The sequence below is a fragment of the Felis catus genome, chromosome C1, assembly GCF_018350175.1.
Source record: "Felis catus isolate Fca126 chromosome C1, F.catus_Fca126_mat1.0, whole genome shotgun sequence".
NCBI classification, from domain to species: Eukaryota; Metazoa; Chordata; class Mammalia; order Carnivora; family Felidae; genus Felis; species Felis catus.
In genome coordinates, this window is record NC_058375.1 from 75,369,406 (window position 1) to 75,389,533 (window position 20,128).

The 20,128-nt window shown below is 39.0% G+C and overlaps 1 protein-coding gene across 5 annotated transcripts in view; it reads right to left on the minus strand.

The window, feature by feature from the left end:
• LOC101093701 (guanylate-binding protein 6-like) overlaps window positions 1–20,128 on the minus strand; it is a 39,467-nt gene that overhangs the window by 5,219 nt on the left and 14,120 nt on the right. For 4 of the 5 annotated variants that reach the window (XM_011284884.3, XM_006934887.4, XM_045036144.1 and 1 more), the window contains 9 exons: window positions 19,807–20,003; window positions 17,513–17,758; window positions 16,172–16,452; window positions 15,034–15,246; window positions 13,856–13,958; window positions 13,333–13,526; window positions 12,303–12,471; window positions 11,482–11,675; window positions 991–1,058 (listed from right to left, as the gene is read on the minus strand). In XM_011284884.3, coding sequence (XP_011283186.2) covers window positions 1,011–1,058; window positions 11,482–11,675; window positions 12,303–12,471; window positions 13,333–13,526; window positions 13,856–13,958; window positions 15,034–15,246; window positions 16,172–16,452; window positions 17,513–17,758; window positions 19,807–20,003 — 1,645 coding nt within the window. In that variant the 3' untranslated portion in view covers window positions 991–1,010. The remainder of the gene's footprint in view (window positions 1–990; window positions 1,059–11,481; window positions 11,676–12,302; window positions 12,472–13,332; window positions 13,527–13,855; window positions 13,959–15,033; window positions 15,247–16,171; window positions 16,453–17,512; window positions 17,759–19,806; window positions 20,004–20,128) is intronic. The other variant, XM_019837390.3, reaches the window with a different exon arrangement.

Sequence of the window (20,128 nt, forward strand, 5' to 3'; positions counted from 1 at the left end):
TGTTTATTTTTGAGAGACAGAGAGAGACAGAGCACGAGTGGGGAGGGAGCAGAGAGAGGGAGACACAGAATCTGAAGCAGGCTCCAGGCTCCAAGCTGTCAGCACAGAGCCCAACATGGGGCTCGAACCCACGAACCATGAGATCATGACCTGAGCCCAAGTCGGTGTTTAACCGATGGAGTCACCCAGGCACCCCTCTAAGTGTGTCTTTGTGCCCATTCTCCAAAGAGGTTGAGGCCATGTGCCCCGTTTCTTTCATCCACCCTTACACATGCAAGACAGCTTGTGCCATATCTCCTATGGTGACCATAGGTGGAGTCTGACACTTTGCTCATTCTTTTTTCAGGAGGACCCTTCACAGATGCAGATTGCTCTGATTCCCCTATAAAAGGTTCAAGTAAATGTACTAATGTACTAATATGAAAAACCCCCCACCCTTCTTCCAGAAACTGAATCAGAAGAACATCTTAACAAAAGTCAACTGGCGTGACCCCTCTGTAGCCTATGGTTTCCGCTGTGGTATACTGAAGGCATACGTAAGTGCACCCTACCTCAAGTATAGTCCTTTTACACATTTCCAACACCTGTCAGGAATGATCCATTTTAAGTCTAGGAATTGTTAAATTTGTGACTTAAATGTGCGGTCTCATTATTAAGGAGTACACATTCAAAGCCTCTTCGAGTCTGATTTATAAAGGGGAAATCATTATTTTTCTGGCTTAATATTTCCTTTTTACCATTTTTGGGGGGCATCAGAAAGCTCACACAATTAAAGAGGACAGACTTTAATATTTGGGGGCATTAATTATCCATATAAGCTACCCTACAGAAGAAAGGAAGACCTAACATAATATGTGAATTTCTAAGTGTCTCTGCTTTGGTCAGTACACATACACCTTAAACCTATAGCCTTTATATAGTATTGTGCCCCAAAAGGTTTAAACATAGGTTTTAGGAACAAAAGCTGGAAGGATGAGTGGACTTACTCACCATCACACACAATGATATCCTCAGGGAATCTGTGCTTTTTGTCTCTGGAAACCGGAAGCTTCTAGTATCTATTAAAGAAATTGAAATCAGTGTGAATTCTTTACAATAAACCTCAAGACTCAGATGATTTAACTGTGATTTCTACAAACAAACATTTAACAATATTTTTTATATAAATTCTTGTCAGAGGTCGCCTGGGTGGCTCAGTCGGTTAAGCGTCCAACTTCAGCTCCGGTCCTGATTTCATAGTTCATGGGTTCAAGCCTCGCTGACGGGTTCTGTGCTGACAGCTCAGAGCTTGGAGCCTGCTTCAGATTCTGTGTCTCCCTCTCTCTCCCTGCCCCTTTCCTGCTCATGCTCTCTTTCTGCCTCTCCCCTGCTCACACTCTATCTCTGTCTCAAGAATAAACATATATAAAAAAAATTTTTTTAATAAAAAACAAAAAAAAGAAATTCTTGTTGGGCATCAAAAATAAGGCATGTTGGGGTGCCTGGGTGGCTCAATCAGTTAGGTGTGTGACTCTTAGTTTCAAGTCAAGTCATGATCTCATGGTTTGTGAGTTCAAGCTCTACAGTGGGCTCTAGGCTGTCAGTGCAGAGCCTGCTTGGGATTCTCTGTCTCCCTCTCTGTCTGCCCTTCCTGCACTCTCTCTCTCTCAAAAATAATATAAATAAACAAAAAAGTAAGGTATGCTATCTAACTCATTATTCAAGGAAGTCCTTAATACCAAATATGACCACAGTTGTATAGAAAAAGTTTATGACAACTATAAGGAGGCAAAAATTCTAAATCAGATATTAGCAAACAATACAATCCCCATCAAAATTCCAATGACATTTTTCACAGAAATAGAAAAAATAATCCTAAAACTTATATGGAATCACAAAAGATCCCAAATAAAAAAAGTCATCCTAAGAAAGCAGAACAAAACTAGAGGTATCACATTTCCTGATTTCAAACTTTATCATGAAACTACAGTAATCAAAACAGTTATCAAAAAATTAATAATAGAATTACCATATGAGCCAGCAATCCCACTGTGGGTATACTTCTGAATGAAATGGAAGCACTATCTCGAAGAGATATATGAACCCCACGTTTACTGCAGCATGATTCACAGTAGCCAAAATGTGGAAACAACCTAATTTTTATCAATGGATTAATAGACAAAGACGATACATGCATGTGTGTGTGTGTGTGTGTGTGTACACTATTGTATAGACAATGGAATGGAATATTACTGAGTCATGAAAAAGAAGGGAATCCTGTCATTTGCAACCACATGGATGAACACTGAGGGCATTTTGTTAAGTGAAATAAGTCAGACAGAGAAAGATGAATAGTGTATGTTCCCACTTACATATGGAATCTTAAAAAGGTAAGGTCGGAAAAAAAGAGTATAATGGTGGTTGCCAGGGACTAAGGGGTAGGGGAAATGGAGAGATGTTGGTCAAAGAGTACAAATTCTCAGATATAAGATAAGTAAGATATGGGATCTAATTAATGCACAACATGGTGACTATAATTAAAATACTGTATTACATACTTCTAAGTTGTTAAGAGAATAGATCTTAAGTGTTATCACCACACACACAAAAGTAATCACAATTATGTAAAAGGATGGAGGTGTTAACTAATCTTATTGTGGAAATAATTTTACAAAGTATACATGTATCTAGTCATCACACTGCACACATTAAACTTACATATGTTATATGTCAAAAAGATTTCAATAAATCTGGAGAAAAAAAGATCATGTCATCTGCAAAGAGAGATAATTTTACTTCTTCCTTTCTAGTTTGGATGCCTTCTATTTCTTTTTCTTGCTAATTGCTCTGGCTAGGACTTCCAGTACAATGCTGAATAGAATTGGTGAAGGAGTGCATCCTTGTCTTGTTCCCAATCTTAGCAGAAAAGCTTTCAACCTTTCACCATTGAGTGTGAAATTAGCTGTGAGTTTTTTATTTATGGCCTTTGTTTCGTGGAGGTAGTTTCCTTCTACTTCTACTTTGTCGAGGGTTGTTAACATGAAAACATGTTGAATTTTGTCAGATGTTTCTTCCTTATGAATTGAGACTATCATTTTTCTCCCCTCTATTTTGTTAATGTCATGAATTACATTGGTCGATGATCATCCCTTAATCTAGGGGAGTGGGCAATGTGGCTTTTTCTTGATTGGGGTTCACTTGACTGTTGTGTTTACTTTGTTTTCTAGAGGTTCTATAAGATTATTTTAGTCATATTATTATTATTATTATTATTGTTATTATTATTTTAATGTCTCTATGAGGGAACAAGGGCTTGGAGCTTCTAGTCTGCCATTTTGTGGGCATTATCTTCATAGTGAATTCTGTTTTGATCACACATATTATTTGTATTGGGGTCAAGCAAAATGTAATATAATTTTCCTGTGCTGGTATGTTCCCCCCTGCTGTTGGCCATGCAGATACTAGGTAGGCCAAAGGAGACTACTGGCATGGTCATATCAGCTTTCCTAAGCTTCCTTAACCTATTTCCTATATTCCTGGAGAGAGGACTGCTCTATTTTTTCTTTGAATTTCTATACAGCAGCCAACACTGAAGAGTCTTCTTAATAAATACATTTCCAAGGGCTATTCAACTTCAGCTTAAGGGGTGAGAAGGTAGCAACAAATAAGGCAGGCTGTAGACTAAGTTTGAGGAAATAGAGATGGTAATGTAAAAATGGCCAAGCAACTTACATCTTACTTCATTAAAATACCATGTACACAAATGGCTTGAACTTGTCTTCTTACAAGATTGTCCAAGATGTGCTTGAAATCATTCTTTGATTACTTCAATGATTCAACAATTATTTACTATTCACTATTATGTAAGACACCTTTTACTGGGAGGCTTATCTTTGGGTATTTACAACATTTATTACAAAAGGAAGTTTATGACTAAACATGGAAGTGGTGAAGATCCCTTTTACTCTGCCCTATTGTCCTTTACTTCACTCTTAATCCTTTCCAGTTATCATTTCTTGTAAATACTGCTTTGTTGAGTGTTCCTCATTCTTTTTCCCTCTATGGTTATCATTCACTGCAGCTAGTATGTTTCCTAAGGCTTAAGGTGTTACCTGATAAAAAGTATGTCCTGAAAAGAGGCAGCTCATTCAGACAGAAGATAATGTATATGATGTGTGTTGGCCATATGTGTTAGGGAGATTTCATGGGGAAGTAGGGCTTATCCCTGCTTTTCCTTTACCAGAACATGCATATGGACAGTATGAGATGCATTCCTCTGAGTGATATCAATGGGTCACTAGGGACTGATTCAGCTACTGGACTTTCACTCCAATGGCTTTGGTTGGGGAAAGTAGAAGGTTGGGGCGCCTGGGTGGCGCAGTCGGTTAAGCATCCGACTTCAGCCAGGTCACGATCTCGCGGTCCGTGAGTTCGAGCCCCGCGTCAGGCTCTGGGCTGATGGCCCAGAGCCTGGAACCTGTTCCCAATTCTGTGTCTCCCTCTCTCTCTGCCCCTCCCCCGTTCATGCTGTGTCTCTCTCTGTCCCAAAAATAAATAAACATTGAAAAAAAAAATTAAAAAAAAAAAAAAAGTAGAAGGTGGCTAAACTTTGACTCACAACCGTTAAGAAAATAGAACTGTGCCCTAAAGGCTTTAGAGAGAATGAAATCCAGAATCATGATACTTCCAGTTTTGTTTTTCTTTTTCACGACTGCTTTGGCTATCTGGGGTATTTTGTGGTTCCATACAAAGTTCAGGATTGTTTGTTCTAGCTTTGTGAAAAATGTTGGTGGTATTTTGATAGGGATTGCATTAAAATGTGTAGACTGCTTTGGTAGTACAGACATTTTAAGTATGTTTGTTCTTCTAATCCATGAGCATTGAATGCTTTTCCATTAAGAACCATATTACAAAGCTGAGTCATCAAGATACTATGGTGCTGGCATAAAAACAGACACATTGATTAGTGCAACAGAATAGAAAACCCAGAAATGAACCCCAACTATACGGTCAACTAATCTTTGATAAAGCAGGAAAGAATATCCAATGAAAAAAGAGTCTCTTCAACAAACGGGGCTGGGAAAACTGGACAGCAACATGCAGAAGAATAAAAGTGGACCACTTTCCTACACCACACACGAAAATAAATTCAAAATTGATGAAAGACCTAAATGTGAGACAGGAAACCATCAAAATCTTAGAGGAGAACACAAGCAGCAACCTCTTTGACCCTGGAGCAGCTTCTTACTAGACATATCACTGAAGGAAAGGGAAACAAAAGCAAACATGAACTATTGGGACTTCAAGATACAAAGCTTCTGCACAGTGAAGGAAACAATAAACAAAACTAAAATGCAGCCTATGGAATGGGAGAAGATATTTGCAAACGACATATCTGATAAACGGTTAGTATCCAAAATATATAAACAACTTATTTAACTCAACACCCAAAAACCAAATAACCCAGTTAAGAAATGGGCAGAAGACATGACATTTTTCCTAAGAAGACATCCAGATGGCTAATAGACACATAAAAAGATACTCAACATCACTCATCATCAGGGGAATACAAACTAAAACCATAATCAGATACCACCTCACACCTGTCAGCATAGCTAAAATTAACAACTAAGGCAACAACAGGTATTGGTGAGGATGCAAAGAAAGGGGAACCCTCCTGCACTGCTGGTGGGAATGCAACTAGTATAGCCACACTGGAGAACAGTTTGGAGGTTCCTCAAAAAGCTAAAAATAGAACTACCTTTGAAGATCTGGGGTTTATGTGGTGGGCTCTGTGCTGGGAGTTAGATTCACAATGATGTAAAAGTCTGAGCACCTGAGATCAAGAGAGGAGGCGAGATGCCTATAAACAGGCTATTTCAATGTCACAATTAGTAAGAAGTGCTCTGACAGGGGTGATGATAAGGAACACAGAGGAGGAACAGATCAACTGCCTCCTTGGGAAGTCAGGACAGATAGGGGCTAGCAAATAATGAGAATGTAGTATGGTGGCAGGATGTCTGTATGCAATATACAAAGACACAGAATCCAAAGATAACATGTGCAGCTTGCAGAATCACAGGTAGTTCATTCTAGCTATATCACATTCTACAGCACAAGGCAGCTGGAAAAGGAATTCCGGAAAAATCTAGTTGATACTGAAGAACAATTTTTCTAATTCACTCCCTTTATAAGCATGGGGCTGGAACATAGAGGCATTCTAGCAAACTTCCCAAGTGACTATATAGCAAAAGAAATTAGATTTCACATACAGCATGGTGATTATCATTAATAATAGTGTTGTATGTATTTGAAAGTTGCCAGGACAGTAAATCTTAAAAAGTTCTCATCACAAGAAAAAAAGTGCAACTGTGCATGGTGATGGGCGGCAACTAGACTGGGGGTGACCATTTCCCAGTGTATATAAATGCTGGATCAGTATGTTGTACACCCGAAATTAATATAATGTTATATGCCAATTATACCTCAGTAAAAAAAGAAATTAGAGACTGGAACATCGAAAGGTCATAATTAAAGCAAGATTAGGATGCATATCTCATGGTTTTCAGCTCCCTGTTGTAATCAGCAGACTCTTCCTACTGCACTGAGGTATGCTGTTTCAAGAAGCATAACTGCTTCCACCCTATTACTAAATGTTCCCTTTCCATGTATTTTTATTTTAGTTTTAATTTTAGCAGTTTTAAGTCTTTATTTCTGAATATGTAACAGTAATACCATACAAAATGTAAGAGACATGGAGAAGAATATATGACATAAAGTTAGCTACCCTCTCAAGCCTCACATCAACTACACAGGTCCATCCTCAGTCACAACCATAGTTACTAGTTTATTTCATATTTTTCCTGAGACATGTAAAATACATGTGCATATTCATTATATTTAAATTTACTAGTAGCAACTATGCATACTTTCCGGATGTTTTTTTACTTTATGCTAAATCTAGACATCTTCTCATATTAGTACAGAGTTTTCCCTTTCATTGTAGTGACCATAGAATACTCTTGTACAAATGCCCCATGATTTCTATTACCAGCACCTGACAGTTGTTTTCTGCTTTTGTGCCATACACATGTGCTGTAACATATATCCTAGCACGTATGACATTGGCACACGTACAATTAAATCTATAAGATAAATTCCTAAATTTGAACTTGCTGGATCAAAGGTATGTGCATTTAATACCTTAATATAGAATTGTTCCAATCTGTACTTTCTCGAAAATATGGGAAATTTCCTATTTCTCCAAATCTTTGGCAACTTAGTATCCCATCAAATGTGTTTTTCTTTGCTAACCTTAGGGATGAAACAGGAGCCTCAAAACTTTATTTTGCGTATCTCATATTATTAGCAAAGTTGAATATATTTCATTTCTTCTAATTGCCCATTTTGGGGGGACAGGGTGTTCTTTTTCCCACTGCTTTAAAGGGATCATTATGGCTTAAAGAAATTATATTATTTTTTCTGATACATATTAAAATGAATTCCTCATTTTGCCATCTTTACTTTGCTCATGTTTTTCTATGAAGAACTTTTTTTTCTTAGACAAATGAATTCATCAGTATTTTCTTTGATCTACCTCAGTATGACTTATTTCACTTAGCGTAATACCCTCTAGTTCCATCCAGGTTGTCCCAAATGACACAATCTCATCCTTTTTTATGGCCATGTAATACTCCATTGTGTGTGTGTGTGTGTGTGTGTGCGTATGTATATACATACATACATATATATACATATATATACATATATATATATATACACCACATCTTCTTATCTGTTTATCGATGGACACTTAGATTGCTTTCATATCTTGGCTACTGTAAATAATGCTAGAAGAAACATGGGGGAGCACTTTTTGAATTAGTGTTTTTGTTTTCTTTGGGCATATACTCTGTAGTGTAATTACTGGATCCTATGGTATTTCTATTCTTAATTTTTTGAGGAACCCCCATACTGTTTTCATAGTGGTTATATCAATTTACATTCCCATCAACAGTGAATGAGGGTTCCTTTTTCTCCACAACCTTGCCAACACTTGTTATTTCTTGTCTTTTTGATTTTAGTCACTCTGGTGTGAGGTGGTATTTCACTGTAGTTTTTTTTTTTTAACTTTTTTTTCAACGTTTATTTATTTTTGAGAGAAAAAGACAGAGCATGAGTGGGAAAGGGGCAGAGAGAGAGGGAGACACAGAATCCGAAGCAGACTCCAGGCTCTGAGCTGTCAGCATAGAGCCTGACGTGGGGCTCAGACTCACAAGCTGTGAGATCATGATCTGAAGTCAGATGCTTAAGTGACTGAGCCATCCAGGCACCCCTATCTCACTGTAGTTTTGATTTGATTTCACTCATAAGTGGAATCTAAGAAAAACCACAAATGAATAAACAAACAAAAAGTAGTACCAGACAGAGAACAAACTGATGGTTTCCAGAGGGGAAGGAGCTTGGGAAATGAGCAAAATAGATGAAGGGAGTGGGAAAGGCTTCCAGTTATGGAATGAGTAAGTCACAGGAATAAAAATCACAGCATAGGGAATACAGTCAACGATACTGCAACAGCAATGTACAGTGCCAGATGCTGGCTAAACTTGTGGTGAGCATAGCATAATGTATAAACTTGTCAAATCACTATGTTGCACACCTGAAACTAATGTAACATTGTGTGTCAACGGCATTCAAAAATATTTTAAATATATCTTTTTTATCTATTTCCATTATGTCATACTTAGAAAGGTCCTACTGGGGCACCTGGGTGGCTCAGTCGGTTAAGCTTCCAACTTTGGCTCAGGTTATGATCTCACAGTTCGTGAGTTCAAGCCCCGCGTTGGACTCTGTGCTGACAGGTCAGAGCCTGGAGCCTGCTTCAGACTCTGTCTTCCTCTCTCTTGGCCCCTCCCCCACCCACAGTCTGTCTGTCTGTCTGCCTCTCTCTCTCTCTCAAAAATAAACATTAAAAATTTTTTTTTAAAAAAAGAAGGTCCTACCTACTTCCATATTATTTTTTTAACTCCCCCCTATTATTTAATTTTATGCTGTAATTTTTCATGTTTGTATCTTTGAACCATCCGAAATTTACCTGGACCATCTTGAAATTTACATGTAAAAGAGAACCCAACTTTTCTTTTTCAGATGGCTGCCTATAGTTCAAACACCATTGGCTGAATATCCCATATTCCTTCACACAAGAAAATGCCCAAATTATCTGCTGAATTTCTGCATGACTTTGCACACATTTCTTTTCTTTTCTTTTTTAAATTTTTGAGAGAAAGAGAGAGTGCGAGTAGAGGGGGAGAGACAGAAAGAGAATGAAAGAGAATCTCAAGCAGGCTCCATGCTCAATGTGGATGGAGTCCCAGATGGGGCTTGATCCCACAACCATGGGATCATGACCTGAGCTGAAATCAAGAGTCAGATGCTCAACCAACTGAACCACCCAGAAGCTTCATGCACCAATTTCTAAACTTCCAAGTCTGTTTTGTCATTGTTTCAATATTCAGATGTTAGTACCACAATGCTAATTCTTGGGATGTTTTAACATGTGGCTAAAGCTAGTTCCCTTTCATTTGTCTTTTTTCAGGATTGCACTGGATATTTTTGTTTGTGGCTTTTCCATAAAACTTTCAGAATTAATTTATCTACTTCTTGAAAAATTATGTTTGACATATTTTTGGATCACATTAAATGTCCATATTAACTTAAATAATATTGAAATTTTAATTTCTGTCCATTTTTATAAATTGTGTCTTACATAGCATTTAAAAAATTTTGTTCATGTAAATTTTACGTACTTCATGATTTTATTCTGTAGTATCATATTGCTTTTGATGTTACTGGAAATTTGATCTTTTTTTCCACTGTATCTTTTAATTTGCTTCTCATTTCTCCAAATTAATTTCATCAACATCAAGTTTATCTTTTCTGGGTAAGACCTTCATATATTTAGATAATTACTTTTTAAACTTTTGTTAAATGAAACTAACATGACACATATACCTCAAAAACGAGTCACAGCATAACAAGTCTCATTCTATAATTTCCTAACAGGAATTATGAGCTTATTTCATTTGTGATCCCAGAACTTTAAATCCTTCAAAAGCAGTTTTTCTTGGGTTTCTAAAAGGGAGAGTTCACTTTTGAAAGTCCCCAATTATCAAGTTGGGTTTCACTTTTAACACTAGCAGCTAAGCTAAGCATATCCATCTTCATACCTTCTTCTCTAGTGTTCCTTGATGGGGTTTTTCAATATATCCATGTATTTGAAACTGATGGTAAGAGTATCTATGGCATGTAACTTCCTAATTTTCTCAGGATCACCTCACTGAGGGTGGGGAGATGCTGAGTCAAGACTGAGAACTATTACAGAAATGTGTTCCAGTTCTAACGATGCCCTTTGGGAGAGAATGTAGGTTTGGTTCTAACTAATTCTCAGTTCTGCTTGAGGTATGATGGCCAAAACCATCTACAAAAAATGAGAATTGCTGGGGCGCCTGGGTGGCGCAGTCGGTTAAGCGTCCGACTTCAGCCAGGTCACGATCTCGCGGTCCGTGAGTTCGAGCCCCGCGTCGGGCTCTGGGCTGATGGCTCAGAGCCTGGAGCCTGTTTCCGATTCTGTGTCTCCCTCTCTCTCTGCCCCTCCCCCGTTCATGCTCTGTCTCTCTGTGTCCCAAAAATAAATAAACGTTGAAAAAAAAAATAAAAAAATAAAATAAAAAAAAAAATGAGAATTGCTAACACTGTGCAGAAAACAGGCTATCAAGCTGCATACTGGAATAAGGAAGACTATTCCCTTGGGCTTTATAGAGTAACACACAGATCTGGAAACAAATACAGCAAGTTATAGGGCTTTCAGAATTCTGTATTTCATATCAGGAATAATCTGATACTTTCAGAACCCAGTAGATCTATTTTAGATGTATCTGATGGTTACACTAATATCCTAAAGACTATAGTACTGAGGTCCTACCCAATCCAAGCATTAAGAGAACATGCTATAGTCACTACAAACAGCAACCTACCAATCTGCGGATGTTATTTGTTCATTTCAAAGACGAACACTAGAGGGGCACCTGGGTGGCTCAGTCGGTTAAGCATCCACCTTTGGCTCAGGTCATGATCTTGTGGTTCATGAGTTCGAGCCCTGCGTTGCACTCTGGGCTGACAGCTCAGAGACTGGAGCCTGCTTCAGATTCTGTGTGTGTGTGTGTCTCTCTCTGCCTCCCCTCCCTTCCCTACCCTACTGGAGTTCTGTCTCTCTCTTAAAAATAAATAAATATTAAAAAAAAAAAAGACTACCACTACAGAAAGTGTTAGAGTTGCATGGATTTAAGGACCTCAGCAGGATCCAGAAGGATTTGAGGTTCTAATGAATTATATACTTTTTATGATTCTCCCTGGGATCTTGATTTCTATTAGTATTGGCTCTCCCCTTCCTCAGGAACCAGGGCACTGTCCATGGAGCACTGCCCAGCTCTGTGCAAGGCTTACCTTCAGCTTGTGCATCAGCACTTTTTCCTGCTCTCTCAGAAGGCTTTCTATTTCCTCCTCCAACTTCTCTCTCATTTGGGGTATGTTTTCCCTGAAGCTTCTATCTTGAGACTCCATTTTTTGCAGCTGCTCCTTGTGTTTCTGAGTTAGCAGCTCCTGCTCCTTCTCAGTTGCCTGCTTCTTAGCCCGCTCAGCTGTTCCACGAATGGTTTAGAGAGAGAAGAAAGCAATGGTCAGGTCTGATGATTTTATTCTGTGGTATCTCATCTGTTTTGCTGCAATTGCAAATTCAGCTTTTCCTTACATTTATCTGTTATTAAAATTATTATTATTTTTTTTAATATTTATTTTCGACAGAGAGAGAGAGAGAGAGAGAGAGAGAGAGAGAGAGAGAGAAGGAGGATGAGTGGGGGAGGAGCAGAGAGAGGGAGACACAGAATCCAAAGCGGGCTCCAGTATCCGAGCTGTCAGCACAGAGCCCGATGTGGGGCTCGAATTCTTGGACCACAAGTTCATGACCTGAGCCAAAGTCGGACTCTCAACCCACTGAGCCACCCAGGCCCCCTACGTTTATCTTTTAACAATCTTGTTTACCGTTTCTTTTATTTGATCAAAATGAAGTATGTCTTTTGTATGTCAGGCCTTAGTAATCATTAATCACTGTTGATCTTTAAACTTTTGTTAAAAGAAACTAATATGACACGTGCTTCCAAAATAAGTCACAGCATCACAAAAACCCTCATTTTATGAATCCCTGAAAGGAATTCTGAACCTATGTCATTGTGAGCTGAGAATCTTCATCCCCAAACCAGGTAACTCACTATGATCCGGTGTTTCTTTACTGAATACTCCATCAGTCACATCAATAATCCATTGACCCAACAAATATTTATCTTTATTTGCCACAATCTCTTTTTTTAGTAGCTGTATCTCTCTACGCAACTTCTCAGATTTCTTTTCAAATCCCTCATTACGAAGTTCTTCTTGGATCTATAAAAAAGAAGGAGTTCACTTCTGAAAATCCTCTATTATCAAAAGCAAGGGTTTTGAGTCTAACAGTTTCAGCACTGAAAAACCATGTCTACTGCACTATCACCCGAGAGTGCTCTTTGATGAGTCGATCCTGGAGAGTGGGAGTATCCATGGTTTACACCTTCCCACAATTCCCTCAGCACCATCTCACCAAGAGTGGGGTGGGGTCAGGCTAGATCAGACCTAAGAATTATCCTCTTAGTTCCAGCAATGAGGATGTCCTTCAGGGGGATGTAGGATTAATTCTATTTCTCAGTTCCACCAAGGTAGCATGAACACACATGTCTAACAAAAATGGGAAGTACTGATCCCCTCTAGAACACTGGCTGTCAAGCATCAGACTGAGTCGAAGAATTACTTTTCCTCTGTGCTCTGTCGGACGACTCACACAGATCTGGAAACAAATGCAGCAAATTTTAGAGCTTTCAGAATCCTGTATTTCAAGTCTTTCTGATACTTTTAAGATAAGCTGGAGTTCTTTTAGGTCTGTTTGATGGCTGAACCAAGGATCCTAAGGACGAGCAGACTAGGGCCTTATTTAATTTGGGTCCAATGAAACCATCCTAACAATCACCACAAACAACAGCCCAGCACCCTTAGGGATGTTAATTGCATACTACAAATTCTCTAACTACATAAGCCTTTGGAATTTGTGGATTTAAGAGCCCCAGCAGGGTCCAGAAAGATCTGAGGTTTTAATGAATCCTATGTCTTTTATGATTCTCCCTGGGATCATGATTTTTAATAGTTTGGCTCTCCCCTTCCTCAGGAACCGGGGCACTGTCCATGGAGCACTGCCCAGCTCTGTGCAAGGCTTACCTTCAGCTTGTGCATCAGCATTTTTTCCTGTTCTCTCTGAAGGCTTTCTCTTTCCTTCTCCAACTTCTCTCTCAGTTGGGCTATGTTTTCCCTGAAGCCTCTCTCTTGAGCCTCCATTTTTTGCAGCTGCTCCTTGTGTTTCTGAGTTAGCAGCTCCTGCTCCTTCTCAGCTGCCTCCTTCTTAGCCCGCTCAGCTGTTCCACGAATGTTTTAGAGAAGAAAGCAACAGTCAGGTCTGATTCTACTCTCCTTAGCACAGATACCAAACTGACTTTGAAAAGGAAGCCGAGAAGCCCCCAAATTATGTGGGTCACCAAGAGCACATTTCAGAATATGATGGAGATGGCCCTCCTTGTCTGCCTGATATAAAAAGACAACTCTGACTGTTATATGTGTATTTAGCAGTGTTGTTCCACAGTAGGAGAGGAAGCTCTTTGTTTCATGCAGGTTTTGCCCTCATTTCTGTCTGAAGGTAGTGCAGCAACCCACCCACTCTGCTATGAGCTCAGCCCTGCACCTGTACCTGCGAGTGCCTTCTCTTGACAGGTGAGGGCTTTGTCTCCCTGCAGGATGGATTTCTCTATTGCCACTTGGGACTGTAAGAAGTGCTGGAGAACTTCATTTGCCTGAGGAAACAAGGAGAAGAGACATGACATGCAGCACACATCGTGTCTTTTGGGGGGAAATTATTGTTCTACAAAGTCACAAATCTGGCCTTGTAAATTTTTCACTTGCTTAGATATCCCTCACTAACTTTCCTTCTATGCCTCCAATATAAATTCTGAGTTCTTCTGTGAGACCTGAACCCTTCCACTGCAGCCTCCTTTGCAGCCCTCCATCCTTCTTTCCAGTTAAGCTTTCCACTATCCACCCCAGGTGCCGCCCAGCAGACTTCAGTGTGTATATAAACAGGGACTCCTGTTTCCTCAAACATTTGCTCAGTCTATTGCATTTCTCAACTGCATAACTATAGTATCTAAGTTATAATAATATTCTGAGCATTAAATTGACAATCCAACCAAAATACCTGATTATAGGTTATTTACTATATGCATGGCATAGTAAGGGGGTGCTGAACATGTCTACTAGTTTTTTTTGAGAGAGAGAGAGAGAATGCAAATGAGCAGGGGAGGGACAGACGGACAGGGAGAGAGAGAGAATCTTATGCAGGCTCCATGCCCAGCATGGAGCCCAATTCAGGGCTCAATTTTATGACCGTGAGATCATGACCTGAGCTGAAATCAAGAATCGGACACTCACCTACTGAGCCACACAGGGGCCCCATCAGCCAATATCATAATGATTGTTATCATCAATAATCATTACCATTATTTTACTATCTGCTCATCAAAGTATGATAATTACATATTTGCCCATTTTTTTGTCTTCATTTCAGGTAATATCATCATCTTGAGAACAAAGGTTGTGTTTACTCTTTGTATCCTCTATACTTAGCAAAGAAATGGCCACATTGTTTGATAAAGAAAAGTTGTTCTCTTTAACCCAGAAGTCCCGAAATATTGCAAATATATTTCCAGTTCCTTCAACAACATATAACTAATTGTGGATAAAAACTAAAAGTGTGGAGATATTGCCCTGCTCTGCTTTCTCCATAAAAATGGTGCTATGACCTTAGATTTTCAGAAAAAGCAACAAACACCCTTTGGTTCTGACAGCTATCCCTCCCTCTTTATTCCTTACCTTAACCCCTTTCCTGGGCACTAGGTTATAGTCCCATTCAACCTTGTTCTTTGCTTCTAAGTAGAGACTGTGTCCTCCAGGAACACAGAAAGTTCCTGTTGAGATGCTTTTCATCAGGGGCTCTGTAAGTTGCTGAAGCTTTGCCTGGGAATATTTAACAGATGTGTATTCATTCTGCAGCAAGAAATCTTTCTTCTTTTTTTCTATCATGTCCTGCCAGAGAAATAGGGGAGAAATCCAATAGAAGCCGTTAGAAGGGGAAGTCCAATGTCATCCTCTTAGGAAAAGCATTCTGATCACCTATGAGTAGACCGGAACATGGAATGGACCAGAAGTCAAAAGACTTTTAGTCCTAGTTCTAATCAATTCTGTGTTACTTGCGGAAAGCCCCTTAACTCCCTTGGATTCAAGCTTATCAACTATAAAATGATGGTGTTGGAAGACATAAACTCCAATTTTCCTTCTACTGTAGTATGATTAACAGTGACCCAACCATCAATAATAAACAATAGAAAGTTGATTTGTGGCCAGAAGTAGCACTTCCTCAGAGGATTTGGGTTGCTACAAATGGATTTTGTGTACAAAGAAAATCAACCCCCCAGTGCTGACTGAAGAATACTCTGAAGAGAGTTTGGAATCCTTAATGAATTCTTCCAATAGGATTCTAGTATGTGAAGATATAAAAACAGAACTTTGTTCTTTGAACTTGTAAATTGCAATCCAAGGGATTGGATACACCAACAACCTTAATGAACTGGAGGCTCCTCAGAGGCCTGCAGATGAGAACTCAGTCCTGTTGACACCTTGTTCTTAGCCTGTGATACCATGAACAGAGCACAGGACCATTCCACACCAGACTTCTGACCTACAGATTGGTGAGCTTATTCATATTTGTTGTTTTAAACTGGTGAATTCATGGCAATTTTTAGTGCAGCAACAGAAAATTAATGAACTGCCTACATTACAGTAAAAGGGTGAACTGTAGCCCTGTAAAGCCCTGTCTCACAAGAATCCAGGCTCCTTCTATCATTGTAGAGATGAGCTATTTAATAAAAAATATAGGCTCTAAGCATCATTTCAGAAGGGGAGAAATCAGGAGTGATAAATTACCATGAGGTTTTTACTATAAGACAATTACCATGAGATTTTTCTGGAACTCCTGCTTGTCATCCTTAAAGGAATGCTCCATGAAGACTGCAATGGCTTCCCTCTCGCAGTCTGTATGCACATCCAGCAGCTCCTGGAGCGTGTCTGTGGGGAAGCTCACTCGTTGGGCCATCTGCTCGCTGTAGTGGTCGGCTGCTTTCTGCACGGCCACTGAGTTCTCACGCTGGGCAAGAGCTGTCACCACATTCTCCAAGCAAGGAACTTCTCCCGTCTTGATGGCAACCACATAGGCTTTCAACAGAGTCTCCAGCCCTGAATAGGCCAGGAAATTTGAGGATAAATAGTGAGGTCTTAGTCACTGGCTTCCAGTTTTTATGGAGCATCATCCTGAGATCACAAAAAAAAAAAAAACCCCACCTTATTTAGAAGGAAACTTTATTTTCTTCTTTGGGAATCTATTCCTTTCTAACAACATTACTGTTTTCCTGTTCTTTCTTTTATTGTTCTCCATTTCTTCATATTATAATTTAAATTACCAGTTACAACAAATATGCTCATGGGTCACTGGAAAAATAGTTTCCCATTCAATGAGAATAAAAAGGAATAGGTTATATAGGTGAAGTAGTGTATACAAACAAGACCAGATACATAATTTGTGTGGCCCAGTACAAAATAAAAATGTGGGCTCCTAGTTGAAAATGATCAAGAATTCAAAACAGCGATAGACAGATGTCTGGGTGGTATAGCTGGTTAAGCAACTGACTCTTGATTTCCACTCAGATCATGATCTCACGGTTTAAGCTGAAGCCCCACATCGGATTCTGCACTGACAGCCTGGAATACTCTCTCTCAAAATAAATAAATAAACTTAAACAAAACAAAATAAAACAGAGTCAGAGTATGAGCCCATCTCCACTTGGGACTACATAAGTCACATACCCATGAAGCATGCATGCCCTGCATATAAGATTATACATAATCTTCTATCTCAACAGGCTTAAAGGAATTTATAGCTTCCTATTTATGATATGACTCATGTAAGTTTACAAAATATCTACTATATCCTTAAAGACCAGAAGATATCCCATAGGATTTCTCAATCTGCAGATGTCCTCTCTTTAACTCCATCTTGCCTTTTTATAACTAGTGAATTAAGGTTCTGAGATATATTAAGTCTCAGCAAACCCTCACATAGGGAGACTAATTAAGAAACATGTATGAATACTTTTCATGGCATGAATATCTGCTTCTCCATAGTCAGTTGACATCTGACAAACAGATGTCAACAAAATTACTGCCAAAGTCAGAGTATACTCAAAGCTCCACCACGCACACTAATACAGAGACATGCTGTGGGACAAAGGTGACTCACGGTTCCCAGTGACAATGATTCCCTCTCGTAGGGTCTTGGTCTTTGTATGAGTGAAAACATAGGTACGGAATTTGTTTGATTGCTCCCGGAAACTACTGTCCAGCTGGTCTTCTGGCACGTTCTCAATATGGGCTAAGAGATTTTTGTCATTTGTAGGCCGGTCAAAGATGAAGCACTTCCGTTTTGGAAAGAACTGTCTGATACACTCTCTGGGAAGGTTGGAATTTTGGATTTTGGGATTTGTGCCTGCAAAGGTGGAAAAAAGGTGATCACTGAAAGGCAGTCTCCAGGTAAGGGGGTGAGAACTTCATTTCCAGGAATCTTTGCATCACTGCAGCTCTTATGACTGTAAATCTCCTTTATTCTAATCATGTGTTTTACAAATCAATCTTGGGCTAACACACCAAAGTTAAGGAAAATTCCTTGAACAGAGTTAAGAGTCAAGGGAGTACTTCAGGAGAGGAAAGAGAGGCATTCAGCCCAAGAGAAGAACCTTAGGATAGTTTCCTTAGCATTTTTATGGAGTCCCATGGATTAAATACTGAATACATGTTTAGTGATTAAGAAAAGAAGAGTCCGAGGTCCATAAATAGAGAGAACAAACTGGTGGTTGCAGAAAGGGTGGGGGTAGGGGAATGAGCAAAATGGGTGAAGGGGAGTAGGAGGTACAGGCTTCATGTTATGGAATGAAGAAGTCATGGGGATGAAAGACGCAGCAGAGGGAATATAGTCAATGGCACTGTAATAGTATTGTATGGTGATAGATGGTAGCTACTCTTGTCATGAGCATAGCATAATGTATAGAGTTGTCACATCACTATGTTCTACACCTGTAACAATATGTGTCAACTATACTTCAGTTAAAAAAAAGAAAAAAGAAAAAAAAAGGTCAGAGGTACTTTTCTGATCTTATTATTTCCATGGCAAAAATGAAATAATAGGCCTTGGGACACCTGGGTGGCTCGGTTGGTTGAGCATCTGACTTCAGCTCAGGTCATGATCTCACAGTTCATGAGCTCAAACCCCGCAGGAGGCTCTCTTCTGTCAGTGCGGAGTCCAGTTCAGATTCTTTGTCCTCCTCTCTCTCCGCCCCTCCCCTGCTCGCTCACTCTCAAAAATAAATAAACACCAAAAAAAAAAAAAAAACAAAAAAGAAAAAAGAAAAGAGAAAAGAAAAGAAAAGAAAAGAAAAGAAAAGAAAAGAAAAGAAAAGAAAAGAAAAGAAAAGCAAAGCAAAGCAAAGCAAAGCAAAGCAAAGCAAAGCAAAGCAAAGCAAAGCAAAGAAACATGGGCCTTGAAGTGATGCCAGAACAAACGGATAACATTTTGCTGGGGAAATGTGAGGAAGGAAACAGATGATACCCATGTCAGTAAAGAAAACTTTTATAAGCATAAGCCAAAATCAGATCATACCGCAAATATGTTTAGAGAGTCCTGTAACTGAAATCTCTAAAGTATGCATTAATCTCAATGTAATTTGAGACCTCATCATTTCCCTATGTCAGATTAATTTAGACTTCATAGAACAATTAAGAGCAACTCTATGGCACATATCAGCTGTTTAATAAAGAATAAAGTAATGAAAAAATAAAAAGATATTCCCTATAGATGCCTTCTATTATCCACTCTGCTAAATATAATGTGACAAATTCATAATATTAAAATAGCATATTGTTTAAGGCTACAAAATGAAAAGGATGATGTTATAAGAAAGGTGACATGAAGGACTCACAGTTTTACTGGAAAGGTACGTCAACATTTTTTTCTGGACCTGTTAGTGTGGAAAATACCCTTTCTGTGAAGAATATAACTCTCTAGGTACTAGTAAAATATATTTTACTATTAAAATATACTTACTATTTTACTATTCCAATTACCATATTACTATTACTATTATATTTCAAAAATAAGGTAATTAATTCCATTGTGATTTTGTCTAGCAACTTCCAATCTGATTTTTTTTTTAAAGAAAGAACAAGAAGAACACTTAACAAGCTACAGAAATATGTGGGCCTCAAGAAGTTATAGCACTGATTGCAATCTGGGGATCTTTTTTCATGGCATTAATTAGCATTAAGTTATCTGATCCAAAATGGGGCCCTAAATTTCTTTAGTGACCTTAAGCTTCAATTGCTGGAGATTTTAAAGTAATAATAACCCACAAACCCCAATCACCATTAGCACCGGCTTCAATCCAAATTGAAATAAACATATATGTCAAATGCTGATTGACAGGACTCAGCTGATCCCACCCAGTAAAAAAACCTTCTACCATTTAAGCCATACTCTGAGACCTGGAAGCAGCTTCAAGGCATCCTCCAGGTACTCATCTTCAGTTACGGAGTATCCATTTATCTTCATCTCCAATGTGAAATCTCGTAAAGCCCAAATAAAGTCTGGAAAGAAACTCACAAACTTGGCAGAGTCCTCTACCCCAGTGTAGTCTGAGGAGGACTTTGCCCTGACCAGCTGCGTTAGTTCAGTCATATAGCTGTGGGAACTCAGCTAAGGAAAAAGTACTTTACACCACAATTTCCAGATCTCAGATAGAAATACATTCTACAAACACTAATTTTTGTTCTCGGTGTCCCCTCACCCCCTTCTTCAACCATGACA